Raw genomic sequence first — 13,425 nt, forward strand, 5'->3', positions numbered from 1 at the left:
AATGCTCTTTTCCACTTTACTTTGTGCTGTTCTAAACTAAACTAATAGCTGCACCAGTGGGCTTCTTATTTGTGGTGGGTTTCTGCCTCAATTGGGCTTCCCACACTCACCCACTAAGCCCTGTTTTTTTGGGGGGGGGCATCACACGGGAGTCTTCTTGAGCCACACCAGCCCAAGTCTTCTGCTTACCAGGCTCTCTGCTTCATTTGTCGGAATTGGAGAGGCTTTACCCTCGCTCTCGCGTGTTATTCTTATTGGGTGCGTGGAGCACTTAAGAAGGGTGAGCGCACTACCGGTGCCTCATTTGGCCTTCACTGCAGGACCATGTCATGAGTCCTGGAGATTACCTTATGCAGATGAACCCATTTTTTGATTCACAATGTCTGTGGCACAGCCTTATCGACCCAGTCTCAAGACAATGTGGGACTTTGAAACAACTTATGGTTATGCTCTGAGTTTATCGGCCAGTCTGCTTCAAAGGGGCCTATATTTCCTGAGCGGATGGTCAGGCTAAATGTTTCTTAATTTCAACAGAAGCCTTCTTCAACAAAAATCAGTGTACGAATGGCAAGGAAAATGTAAAATATTACTTCCAACCCAGATTGATTTCAGCAAGGTTTAGAGTATTTTGCTCAAGCTGCCCTCCCCTTGCCTTTGTTATCAGCAGCTACTAAGGTTTCTTCAGCCCCCACACTGCACCACAACCCACATCTCCTGTTAACAGCAACTTCACTGGAGGGGCTCTTGGTCTCCTCTTCTGTGCAACCATGTTGGTCTCCTGATCTGGGACACTTTGTCTCCTCAGTAGAGACTCACAGATTGTCATCCTTCATGGCATACCACATTCTGCGTCCACACAGTGCGCCGGCGTGCTCAGCTTCTTGCAGGGTGACTGTACAGAACAGCTGGTGCCAACCGTGCCTGCTTATGTAGGCCCTACAGCAGGTCCTGTCTCAACAGAAGTCCCCAATGCCTTCTACAGGCACTACAACTCTCCGCCTCTATCTGACGTTAGAGGAACCAGCCAACTGATTTTCCCTCTTTTGCACAGCATGTTGGGTAAAAAAAAAACAAGATCATGAATGCTTTTGAAGTCTGAGCACAATATCGTTCTCTGGGCTGGTCTCCGTCCATGCCAGCCTTCTACTTTCCTCCAAAATCTTCAAAGAACCTACCTCTGGGCATACTGCCCGTTATTTAGTTGGGAGTTTTCCTTTATGCAGTTGATTAGGAGTTTCTGGTAATGGTTATGGAAATTCATAGCCTATTCTCTGCCCCAGTAGGAGATTTTCATTCTTGCAATAATGGGCCTATTGTTCGCTGAGACCAGAACCGTACTAGGTGGTGAGAACAATTATTAAGTTGAAGAACAGATCTATGGTAAAAAAATAACCTTAGATTTGGATTCTAAAATGCACCAGTCCAAAGTTATAATTTAAACATAAAAGTGCACATACTGAAAAGTGCTGCAGATTACACTTTTACCCAAAACACATGGTGCAGTTCCTTTCAGTATACAATTGAATTATAACAATTTAGACTGTGCTCTGTCTGCAGCAGAGTACCCTAAGTGCAGACACCGGCGGAGAGACGAGAGGTTTCCTCGGTCAGACTGCACATGCGTGTTCACACACTGACTGCAGACTACACAGTCATATACCCTATTAGTCCACAGTAAGCTTACCCTATATTTAAAGGCGGGCAATGGAGGCTGCAGTTCATAGTCCATTTATGCAAAGAATTGCAGTGAGGATGATTACATGTGGGAGCATCAGTGCCATAGCAGCGGTCAAGGACAAATGGTCCAAAAGCAAAAATAAATGTGTTTTCACAGCTACAACCCATTGTGTTACATAGCAGCATTGCTGTTCAAGAGAAAAATATAAAAGGGGAAATGGACCCATGGACCTGCATCCTCACCTCAGCCTTTCATAGAGGTTAATTTGTGCTGGCACTGCAAAGCTGCACATGGTACCTTAACAATCCCAACAAGCAACACAGTGATCCACAGCCCCTCAATTATTTTTTCCAGATGTGTAATTCTTTTTCTGTTTAGGGATATGCTCTTTTTGGACACTTCTTAGAATGTTTTTAACATTTTATACATTCTTCTAAAACTTGCTTTGAGGTAGATTTTCTGTTCTCGTCATTTTTGCTCTCAGATTTTTCTGACCATTGATTCCCTTCTTTCTGACAAGAGCGTTGAAGGGTCGGAGTCAGTTAAGATTTGTTTTAGAGAGCAGCCTAATCCTTAATCCATATTTGCACATTTCAACTCCATAAAATGCAGGTTTTTCTATTCTAGTGCAGGGATCGTTCGGCATACACCCAAAGCAAGAATGGGGTTGAACCCCTTACAGTGATTCTGGCCACCAGACCAGTCCGAGACAAATTGCCTTTGGAGGGGTGCAAGTCCTACCTATGTCTCCTCTTTCCGTTTATCCTCAGTACCTCGATTCTGAGGTGTCTCTTGACGCTGAGAGTGAAAATTACTCATGTATTCACCCTCAACAAAGGTCTTCGGCAACCCTATGGGATGCCCTTGATATCGAGGATGTTCTTCATCATTGGGCCTTTAACACTCGAAGCTTCGCTGCTATTGATACGGGTTCCCATGCTGTTAAGAGTCGGATTCTCTAGCCTGCCTTGGACATATAAAGTTTGAAGCCTCCACTTTCATTCCAAAGCCCAAGAATGGATTTGATTTTTGCACTACAAGGTTTAGTGGCGACTTTAAATATTGGAAATCCAAATGTGATTCTATGCTTTTGTAATCATGTCAATTGTACATGAGGACAAACACAGCAAATCCAACAAACCATACCACCAAAAGTGAAGCACCAGTAAACGTGAGTCACCCCTAGTTAAGGATTCCCATCAAAAGTCTTGTATGGATCAATATTCTCATTTGGTAGTCCTTATCGGGTATCGTGTCTCTTGATCATTGAGACCAGCATACCCAGATAGCCAGTTCGGGGTAGCGACCCACAATCACTCGGTACTACCACATGATGTTGATACGATGGGAAGTGCAGTGCAAAAGCAAAAAAGTGGTGATTTAAAAAAGGATAGGGAACTTAACACAAACCAGTTTTAATAAACGTTAGCCCCTTCCCCTTTAAAAACAAGAACAGTATAACATCATCAACGCAGTCCACACAAATAGCTGCGAGGAGACCAACATGTTTCAGCCCCAATGGGATAATTCCCCAGGCTTTCGTCAGGGTCTCTGTTCTAAAAATATGCTACTGCTTATGAGTGAATAAGGTGTGAAAAAACTATACAAAAAAACACACAAGTGAAAACCAGTAAAGGATATAATTTTCCTTCAACTGTATCAACTCCTCTCTTCGGCACCTGGTCGACTTAGTACTGTATGTTGGGGACAAACATACAAGTGAATCACGATCAGCTATCATGGTTTGTTAAAAGAGATACATCGTTCCTCAAATATATACAAGTTCATTACTCACCCAGGGTGTCCGGGGAGTGGACCTCACCTCTTCCTGGACCTGGCTCAGGATATGTGAGACCCCGCTCTACAATAACAGAAACCGACTCCGTAAATACAAAGGACAGAGGGATCAAGCGTTGATCTACTCTGGCACTGTAAACAGTACGAAGTCATAAGGTCTTCTGTGCATGGAGTACACTAACATCTATCAAAACGTTCCCATTACAACCAGCTATCCAGACCCTTGTTAGCCACAAACTGAGAAGCCATTGGTGTGATAGTCACTAGGGTCAGAAATCAAGTGACAACAACCTTAATACAAAACTATTGAGAGAGGTAGAGATGTGTGTCCTACCTGTCCGTCGTTGTCTCAGGATGTGAGACTGAGTCAGGGGGAGGCACCGAACCTCCTTCGTTCTCCCTACTTCATTAGTTTGGTCTAATAAAATGAACCAATCGGTGCCGATGGGGGAGGGGCATGGCCGAAAGGCTGAGTTTGATCCCATTGCCCAACAACTTATTTCTCAGCATCCGTTGGTACAAGAGATAGATTAGGGACCGGGGGGAAAACGGGTCTGTGTCACCGACTGCCATCAGTGATTGAAAGACTTGCGCGCGTAATCTCGCGAGACTAGCAAGTCGGAACTACAAGATGACGTCACGCGTCAGTCTAGTGTAGTTTATTCATACCGCTTCCGCCATCTGAGGCAGAAAACGAGCGCTGAAAACAGGAGAAGAACTACCGGATGACGCAGTAATGCTTGAGAAAGTAGTTCAATGTGGGGGAAAGTCGCTATAATCAACTTGGCATACAGTACCTCTCAGAATCTGTTAACTATGACCCAAATTATGTACAGCGCCACAATAAAAGTAATTTATTAGAGGGAAAGTCAAGAGTGTGATTATAAACAGCTGGTCACTGTTTATGAATGAAAACCCACAGGAGAGCGACAGTACAAATACAATCATCTGTCAGACCCCCTATAGTGTCCACACCTTCTGAATTATGTGGTGCAGATAAAGCACTGAAGGACTAAGGGGCACACGAGAGACACGGTAGCAGTGAATCCAATGTTGCTATAAACCTTCTATACAAGGGGTCTTAGTCACCAGCATTAATCCAACTAGCACTATGCAGATCACTCATGCATACCTATATGTATGTTCACGACAGATTAAACCAGGGTATGTCATCGTTCAATCCTCGTCTGTCTGTGCCCAATTTGAAAACCCACTTTTGTTCACGTAAGAACAAAAATCTAGACACATCACTCACATGTGGTGGAATGAACGGTTTTTCCAGGACATGCCACTTAAAATCTGTTTCTGCATGATTGTGTGTTAAGAAGTGCTTGGTGAGCTTCGAAATATCTTTTTTGCACCGAAAGGTGCTTCTGTGCTCTTGCATCCTCACGCGCACCTTCCGCGTGGTCATCCCCACATACCGTTCGTTACACGTGCAGGTAATGAGGTAGATTAGGTTGGTACTGTTGCAGTTCGAAAACTGCCGCAGTTCCCAAGGCCGATCGGTACCAATGTCCACGCTTGTAATTTTAGTAGTCAGAGGGCAAACGGAACAACCTCCGCACGGATGGTGACCCACCACAGGAGGTAGGTCCCATAGAGTGCCTACCTCTCTCCTAGGTGTAGCTTTAGGGCGAGTGTGTACCAAATGGTCCCTTAGGTTTCTGGAGCGTTTGAAGGCAAAGAGCGGAAAAGCAATTTTCTCTTTGCCACTGTTCAGTGGGTCACCATCCGTGCGGAGGTTGTTCTGTTTGCCCTCTGACTACTAAAATTACAAGCGTGGACATTGGTACCGATCGGCCTTGGGAACTGCGGCAGTTTTCGAACTGCAACAGTACCAACCTAATCTACCTCATTACCTGCACGTGTAACGAACGGTATGTGGGGATGACCACGCGGAAGGTGCGCGTGAGGATGCAAGAGCACAGAAGCACCTTTCGGTGCAAAAAAGATATTTTGAAGCTCACCAAGCACTTCTTAACACACAATCATGCAGAAACAGATTTTAAGTGGCATGTCCTGGAAAAAACGTTCATTCCACCACATGTGAGTGATGTGTCTAGATTTTTGTTCTTACGTGAACAAAAGTGGGTTTTCAAATTGGGCACAGACAGACGAGGATTGAACGATGACATACCCTGGTTTAATCTGTCGTGAACATACATATAGGTATGCATGAGTGATCTGCATAGTGCTAGTTGGATTAATGCTGGTGACTAAGACCCCTTGTATAGAAGGTTTATAGCAACATTGGATTCACTGCTACCGTGTCTCTCGTGTGCCCCTTAGTCCTTCAGTGCTTTATCTGCACCACATAATTCAGAAGGTGTGGACACTATAGGGGGTCTGACAGATGATTGTATTTGTACTGTCGCTCTCCTGTGGGTTTTCATTCATAAACAGTGACCAGCTGTTTATAATCACACTCTTGACTTTCCCTCTAATAAATTACTTTTATTGTGGCGCTGTACATAATTTGGGTCATAGTTAACAGACTCTGAGAGGTACTGTATGCCAAGTTGATTATAGCGACTTTCCCCCACATTGAACTACTTTCTCAAGCATTACTGCGTCATCCGGTAGTTCTTCTCCTGTTTTCAGCGCTCGTTTTCTGCCTCAGATGGCGGAAGCGGTATGAATAAACTACACTAGACTGACGCGTGACGTCATCTTGTAGTTCCGACTTGCTAGTCTCGCGAGATTACACGCGCAAGTCTTTCAATCACTGATGGCAGTCGGTGACACAGACCCGTTTTCCCCCCGGTCCCTAATCTATCTCTTGTACCAACGGATGCTGAGAAATAAGTTGTTGGGCAATGGGATCAAACTCAGCCTTTCGGCCATGCCCCTCCCCCATCGGCACCGATTGGTTCATTTTATTAGACCAAACTAATGAAGTAGGGAGAACGAAGGAGGTTCGGTGCCTCCCCCTGACTCAGTCTCACATCCTGAGACAACGACGGACAGGTAGGACACACATCTCTACCTCTCTCAATAGTTTTGTATTAAGGTTGTTGTCACTTGATTTCTGACCCTAGTGACTATCACACCAATGGCTTCTCAGTTTGTGGCTAACAAGGGTCTGGATAGTTGGTTGTAATGGGAACGTTTTGATAGATGTTAGTGTACTCCATGCACAGAAGACCTTATGACTTCGTACTGTTTACAGTGCCAGAGTAGATCAACGCTTGATCCCTCTGTCCTTTGTATTTACGGAGTCGGTTTCTTTTATTGTAGAGCTGGGTCCCACATATCCTGAGCCAGGTCCAGGAAGAGGTGAGGTCCACTCCCCGGACACCCTGGGTGAGTAATGAACTTGTATATATTTGAGGAACGATGTATCTCTTTTAACAAACCATGATAGCTGATCGTGATTCACTTGTATGTTTGTCCCCAACATACAGTACTAAGTCGACCAGGTGCCGAAGAGAGGAGTTGATACAGTTGAAGGAAAATTATATCCTTTACTGGTTTTCACTTGTGTGTTTTTTTGTATAGTTTTTTCACACCTTATTCACTCATAAGCAGTAGCATATTTTTAGAACAGAGACCCTGACGAAAGCCTGGGGAATTATCCCATTGGGGCTGAAACATGTTGGTCTCCTCGCAGCTATTTGTGTGGACTGCGTTGATGATGTTATACTGTTCTTGTTTTTAAAGGGGAAGGGGCTAACGTTTATTAAAACTGGTTTGTGTTAAGTTCCCTATCCTTTTTTAAATCACCACTTTTTTGCTTTTGCACTGCACTTCCCATCGTATCAACATCATGTGGTAGTACCGAGTGATTGTGGGTCGCTACCCCGAACTGGCTATCTGGGTATGCTGGTCTCAATGATCAAGAGACACGATACCCGATAAGGACTACCAAATGAGAATATTGATCCATACAAGACTTTTGACGGGAATCCTTAACTAGGGGTGACTCACGTTTACTGGTGCTTCACTTTTGGTGGTATGGTTTGTTGGATTTGCTGTGTTTGTCCTCATGTACAATTGACATGATTACAAAAGCATAGAATCACATTTGGATTTCTAATTAGACCCCTAAGTTTGTTGTTTATTAGCTTGTTCCTGTGGGGGATAATACTTAGGCTTGGTCTCTAAACATCCCTCTAGCCCTGTAATACTGTGTGGTTTTTTTCGTTGACTTTAAATATTGGTCAGAAGGTGAAGCGCCGGTTTACTAAACATGAGCTCCTTTGTATAGACCTCAGCAGAACCTTGAACCTTCTTCTAGACTTCACATATGTTGTTTACGTTTACCTTCACTGCATTTGGTGCCATCAAAGAAGTCCATAGCGCGGGCGGCACACTTAAGACTTTTCGATGCTGAGTTTTCTAGATACTTTTTCTGATGGCTACATGGAACTGGTATACTGCCAGAGATGAGTTAAACAGACATGTAATTTAACTTTGATAGAAGGTCAGATACTCTGAGGGATCTCCCTACAAACTGCGCTATGCTATGCCTATACCTGAAAATGGATTTATAGATTTGGAAGACAAACTAGAACAGGTTTGTGAGGTTTTTCTGAACCAACAGAACGTGAGACCGTAGCTCCGTGGGTTATAAAGGCTTAATATGCAAAGACCCATGGTATTGCATAAATACTAGAGGTTTTGAGAAGAGTGAGTAAATTGGGGCTAGTTTTGTGATCAGTGGGGAGTTTGTGCATTGCAATAGTTATAGTTCCCCATACTTGTGTTCCTGTAGCTGCCAAGGTTAGTAGCACATAGTAGTTCATTGCATTTAGACATTTTCTGTGTTGTAGCTGTCTCCTTTAATGGTGAGGAAGAAGGACTGAGTATAATAGCCCAGTGGCAGCTGAATAGAAAAGTGAAAGGTGTGAACATTATATTTATAACTTGGTGTTATATGTTGCATGCATGCTAGCACTGGGAAAGCCTATTGATCTGGTTTTAATGTGTTAACAAATTCAAACAAAATGTTTGCATATGTTGGCACATTGACCCTAGACCTATTGGCTTTGTCAGTACTTGTTGAATTTGTAGGGAGGCCAACAGTCCGGTTTTTCTTTGTAACTGAAGGGGTTGTTCAATTTGAATGCAAGTTTTCACCTACCACTGTCATTCCCACGTTAATTTAAATGCTGAGAATGTTGAAAGGGTGCTCTTATTATGGTGGCACCAACAATAGTAGTGATGGCATAATCAGGCTTCGTTTCTCATCTACTGGAGATGTAACAGTTTTCTACTTTTTATCATCTGTATCAATTGGTGAGACAGTGTGAAAGAGAGGCTTTAATGACTGGTTAAGTGGAAATATTGAGGCAGTAATTTCAAAATGCAGAATTACTGTTCTATTCAGAGATGCCACCTACGGCCTTGGGAATTCGGTCTATACCATCTTTGAAAAGGACAGCTTTTGTTCAAGAATTTCATAGCTTAAACATTTATCTAGATTCTCTCGCTATCTTCACCAAGTTTAAAGACCCCCTTCTAAGATGCCGCATTTAAATAATGTTTATCCTAGACAAAATAGCACTTAGGTTCTTGGTCCCTAATTTCTAGTTGCATGGTGCTGGTGGCACCTGTAATTACTAGGTGTGGGCGAAGAATTTACTCCGCTAGCAGAGTGCGCAGAGTTTTGCGTGCTCCGTACGAGTTCCGAAAAACTCCGTGAAGTGAGACGGAGCTGAGTTTTTTCTGCCGAGAGGCTTGTCAACTGTAGGTTGGCCAGCACTTGCGCGAAAAAATTATGCACTAGACCTCCTCCCACTGAGATTTCTCAACACTGGCGGTCACGGACGGTTGCGACTGCTCGTGTTGAGAAATCTGATGCTTGCGTTGAGGAAGCTGCTGTTCAGGTAGAATGGCTACTCGGGCAGCAGAACCCTCTGGAACTAGCGTAGTGCAGTTCACACAGATTTTACAGCATGGGGAAAACTCCTGGTCCTGAATATCAGGGCCCGCAGCGTGACTTAATAGACTTCGTCGCTGGCGGAACTCTGTGGAACGCGGCAGAGTTTTCTGGCACTTCAGAGTAAAGCCCAGCGAACTGCGCCCAGGCCTACAAATTAGCAGTGCTTTGTGATAACATCCCACCTGTACTGTGCAATCACGCGTTAGACTCCTCAGAATGGGTTCAGAATTACTGTGTAGAATTCCTCATAGTGCTGCACAGGATGTAATGCTCCTAGCTACCACCCGATCGGAGCAAGTGGTATATAATAGCAGGGCTTTTCTATGGAGTGGGGTGGAGAAAGAGGGTCTGGGAAGGCAAGATAGGCTCCCCCCTTGCCATGGAAAGAAGTCAGGGAGGGATGGAGGCAGAGACTTCCATATTGTTGCAGCAAAAGACTCAAGTGATTTTTCCAGGATGTAAAATTGAGTCTGGTTTTTCTGCACCTAGGAACACCAGACAACTCGTGATCCAGCACAGGGAAATTCCACATGGAAATTTCGCTCCACCCGATTCATAACCAGGGCCTTATTACTATATATGTCCAGATGTGTCATGAACCAATACAGATCCAAACAAAGACACTGTGAGCGCCCAAGTTACCTCGTACAGTAACCTGCACTGACCGAAGCAAATGACCAAGCAGGATCTTTGGAAATATAGCAGAATGTGAAACTGCGGATTAGATGTGCATTGGCATCTTTCTCTGTCTTAAGGTGTCAAATTACACAGGAGACATGGGATGTTCCTTGCAAGCATCTGCTCATGATGATGAAACATTAATTGAAGAATTCCGTGGACTAAATTGATCTTTTTCTTCTCGATTCTGCAGCAACTACGGTCCTACTATCTATGTGCAGAGTGAGGCGGCAAAGCTGGGCTGCCAGCAGGTACTCTGGCTCTATGGGGAGGACCACCAGATCACTGAGGTGGGCACAATGAACATCTTCTTATACTGGATCAATGAGCATGGAGGTAAGATGTCATCAAGAACCTTTTTGTCCTTAGATACTTAGATCTAAACCTTGTTATGGAGGAAGAGAGGCGTAAGTGCTTGTAACTGATGATTACCGTGTATGTGCCATTGATCCACCCACCCTTTGCTATAGCACATGAAACTGAATATAGCACCTACAGAACCAGTGCCTTCTATTGACCAGGTGGGTTTGGGTGGCCTGTCCTAAGCTCCTTCTGTGATGATTTTTTGCAGAAAGACATGTGTGGGTTAAGTGAATATCAGTGCACAGGGAGCTTTTTGTGATGGTACACAGTATTTAATAAGTAAAAAATATATTTTAAGCACAGTGCATGTTCATTCGGCATTTTTGGCAGAAAAGTGGACAGGTGGCGATTTCCCGCCTTAAGTACCCTCTAGAGTAAACTTGAAAGTGATGAAAGTCTTCAAAGGGTAACTATCTCCCCCCATAATCATGCATATAAAAAGGGGTTTATAAATCCATCACTATTTCCAACTATACCTACATAGCACCTTAACATGAGTGGTTTGAGTGCTGCTTTGGAAAAGCTGGATGACCCGAGCAATGTATTTTCACATTATTTTCCTGTGCCGATAGGTGGGATGTATTACGTACTGGTTTTAGATTTGTGCTAGTCTGTGTAAGGATGCTCCACAAGCAGCAGCAGCCACCAATAAGGCCAATAGGCCTTGCAGTCTAACATTTGCCCTTATATGGGGTTGAAGCAGTTGAAGATTGTTGAAGGTTGTGTATGGAGTAGCATCTAAGGGGCAAAGGTGGGCTTTCAGGACTTTAAAGTCCAACTTGTCCCGTGCTGGATCTCTGAAAGTAAATTGGTATTGCTGCTTTTAACATACACCTGTTTCTTACAGTACTATTTACAAAGCTTGTTCTAGGACAAGACTCCATATCGACCTTAACACCTTCCATGCTGATGACGAACCCCAGCCGTCACGCTCCACGGTGCTCGTGTGCTGATGACGGCTGGGATTCGTCACGGCCCCGCCCTGTTAATTTGTTTACCGCACAGCGGCGGAATCGGCCAAGCATGGAAGGGGTTTTAAAGCGCTACCAGTATAGAACGCTTTTATTGTATTCAGTCATTTGTTTCAGCACTAAATAGTGAAAGATGGTAAATAACACTACAAGCAAGAGAGTTTCACAAGGCCCAAGCCTCATTAAAACATCGTAGTGGTTCACTTGTGCCTTGCTTCCTTGAGAAGTGACCATTGAGTACATAATGGTGGGGCCATGACTGTGACTGGTGTTTGCACCCGTTCTGTTTCAGCCTTAGGTTTGCCTTGCAATTTGTTAAATCGTTTACCTATTTCTGGCCTGTTCAGCCGACTTTTTGTGCATTGCTGAAGGCATTTCTTGTTTAACCCTTAGCACATGTTCTCCTCCCCTGCTTATCCACAGCTCTGTTTCCCATCCATAGTTGCAGAAAGTTTCTGTCCTTGCCACATGCCTTTTGCTTGTCAAATGACCTGTGAACCCTCCATGTTTGGTCCTCTTGGTTAAACCCCTCCTCTCAGAATGCACTGGCCGGATGTCCAAGTAAAGGCCAGAGAGGAGAAGGGCATACATTTGTGTCATCTTCCCTATTTACCCCTTGTACATACTTTGGGTCTGTTTCCCCTTCTTTATATTCTCCCTTTATATTTTTCAACTTTCCTCTGGTCTCCCTAAGTATGGACTCATCCTTCTGAAATGATTTCTGATAGACGCTTGCTCAAACTGGCTCCCAGTAATATCCACAAGTGTGGGTTGCGTTATCACCACATCTGGTGGACCATGTAGATTCCATGTATTTGCGGTGTGTGTTGGTTTCATCGGGTCGCAGCATCATAACTCCTTGGTGGCCCCCATCTACATATGCAGTTGGGTCTAGTAAATTCTTAGGGCCAAGTTGGTTTTCTTGGTTTGCAGTATCACCGTTCCTTTAGAGTAGGCTTGAAGCCTTCATCTGCCCTCATCTAATACAAAGAGCAAGGTGCTGGGAAGGAATGCTTGAATTAGCTCAACCGCTGGCAATTTCTCAGGCCACATTCCAGTCCATCATTTTGTGTCCAGCTACAGAACCGTGTCTTACGCAAATCAGTGGTGACCCACCTCCTCATGTGAAAAGCCTATCCTGAACTTCCAGGAGAGGCTCCTCCCGAAAGGAAAACTAGCAACCACAGAACTGTTTCGGCATATTTGGGTCACATCCAATGATATTTTTCTCAGACATATTTTGGAAATATTTCAAAGATCGAGACATCAGTAGGTTTTTAAACTTTGTGTATAAAAAGTAACAAAATATGTCACAAGTATTTAATAAATCAAGGAGTGTGTCAAAAATTGGTGTAGGATATGGAAATAGCACATCGAGTCTCACTTATCAAGATCAGAGGCACTAACAGCCAACAAATCCACATGCCCCTTCTTTTTCAATGTGAAGCTGTTAGTCGGGTTTCTTTTGATCAACAACGAGATATGTTTGATTGTTGTACAAGTGTGTTATGTTTTTATCATTTGTATAGAGCACATCTAGTCAAAACGCAGTAGAGTGCTGTACACAGTCAAAAGCAAGGATAGAGTCAACAAGTGATTGGAGAGGTAGCTACTTTTGTGGAACAGAAATGTACTCCCGCTGTATCATGTTGTAGTGTAGGTCTGTCTCTGCACTTTCGGCAGAGTTGAGGTGATCGGATGGTTTCTTCATTATGCATCCTTGTCTCCAGTCTGATGGTGTCCTGGCTGTGGTTGTGTTGAGAACCACCAGAGATGTTCAGCCAGATAAGGAGAGGTTGCTGGTTATGGTGGCTTTGTAAATGTTGTTGATCTTGTTTTCAAGATTGTGTGGGCTGGCGATGGGAGCCAATAGAGTTCCATTAGGATGGGGTGATATGATCCTATTACTCAAACAATGAAAAGGGCTCACAGTCTGGAGTCTAGGAAGTAATGGAACATCTCGATGCGAGATGTACTCAAGTGAGACAAAAATCAAGGAATGGGATAAAAGAACAGTAGATGGTTTGAGGGAAAACTGTACACAGAGTAGC

General features: G+C 43.9%; 1 protein-coding gene across 1 annotated transcript in view; it reads left to right on the plus strand.

The window, feature by feature from the left end:
* Window positions 1–13,425, plus strand: part of LOC144770466 (branched-chain-amino-acid aminotransferase, cytosolic-like) — a 167,354-nt gene that overhangs the window by 114,514 nt on the left and 39,415 nt on the right. Inside the window, exon 7 of the mRNA XM_078654990.1 lies at window positions 10,234–10,376. Coding sequence (XP_078511116.1) covers window positions 10,234–10,376 — 143 coding nt within the window. The remainder of the gene's footprint in view (window positions 1–10,233; window positions 10,377–13,425) is intronic.

Source organism: Lissotriton helveticus, chromosome 7 (assembly GCF_964261635.1).
Source record: "Lissotriton helveticus chromosome 7, aLisHel1.1, whole genome shotgun sequence".
Classification (NCBI taxonomy): Eukaryota; Metazoa; Chordata; class Amphibia; order Caudata; family Salamandridae; genus Lissotriton; species Lissotriton helveticus.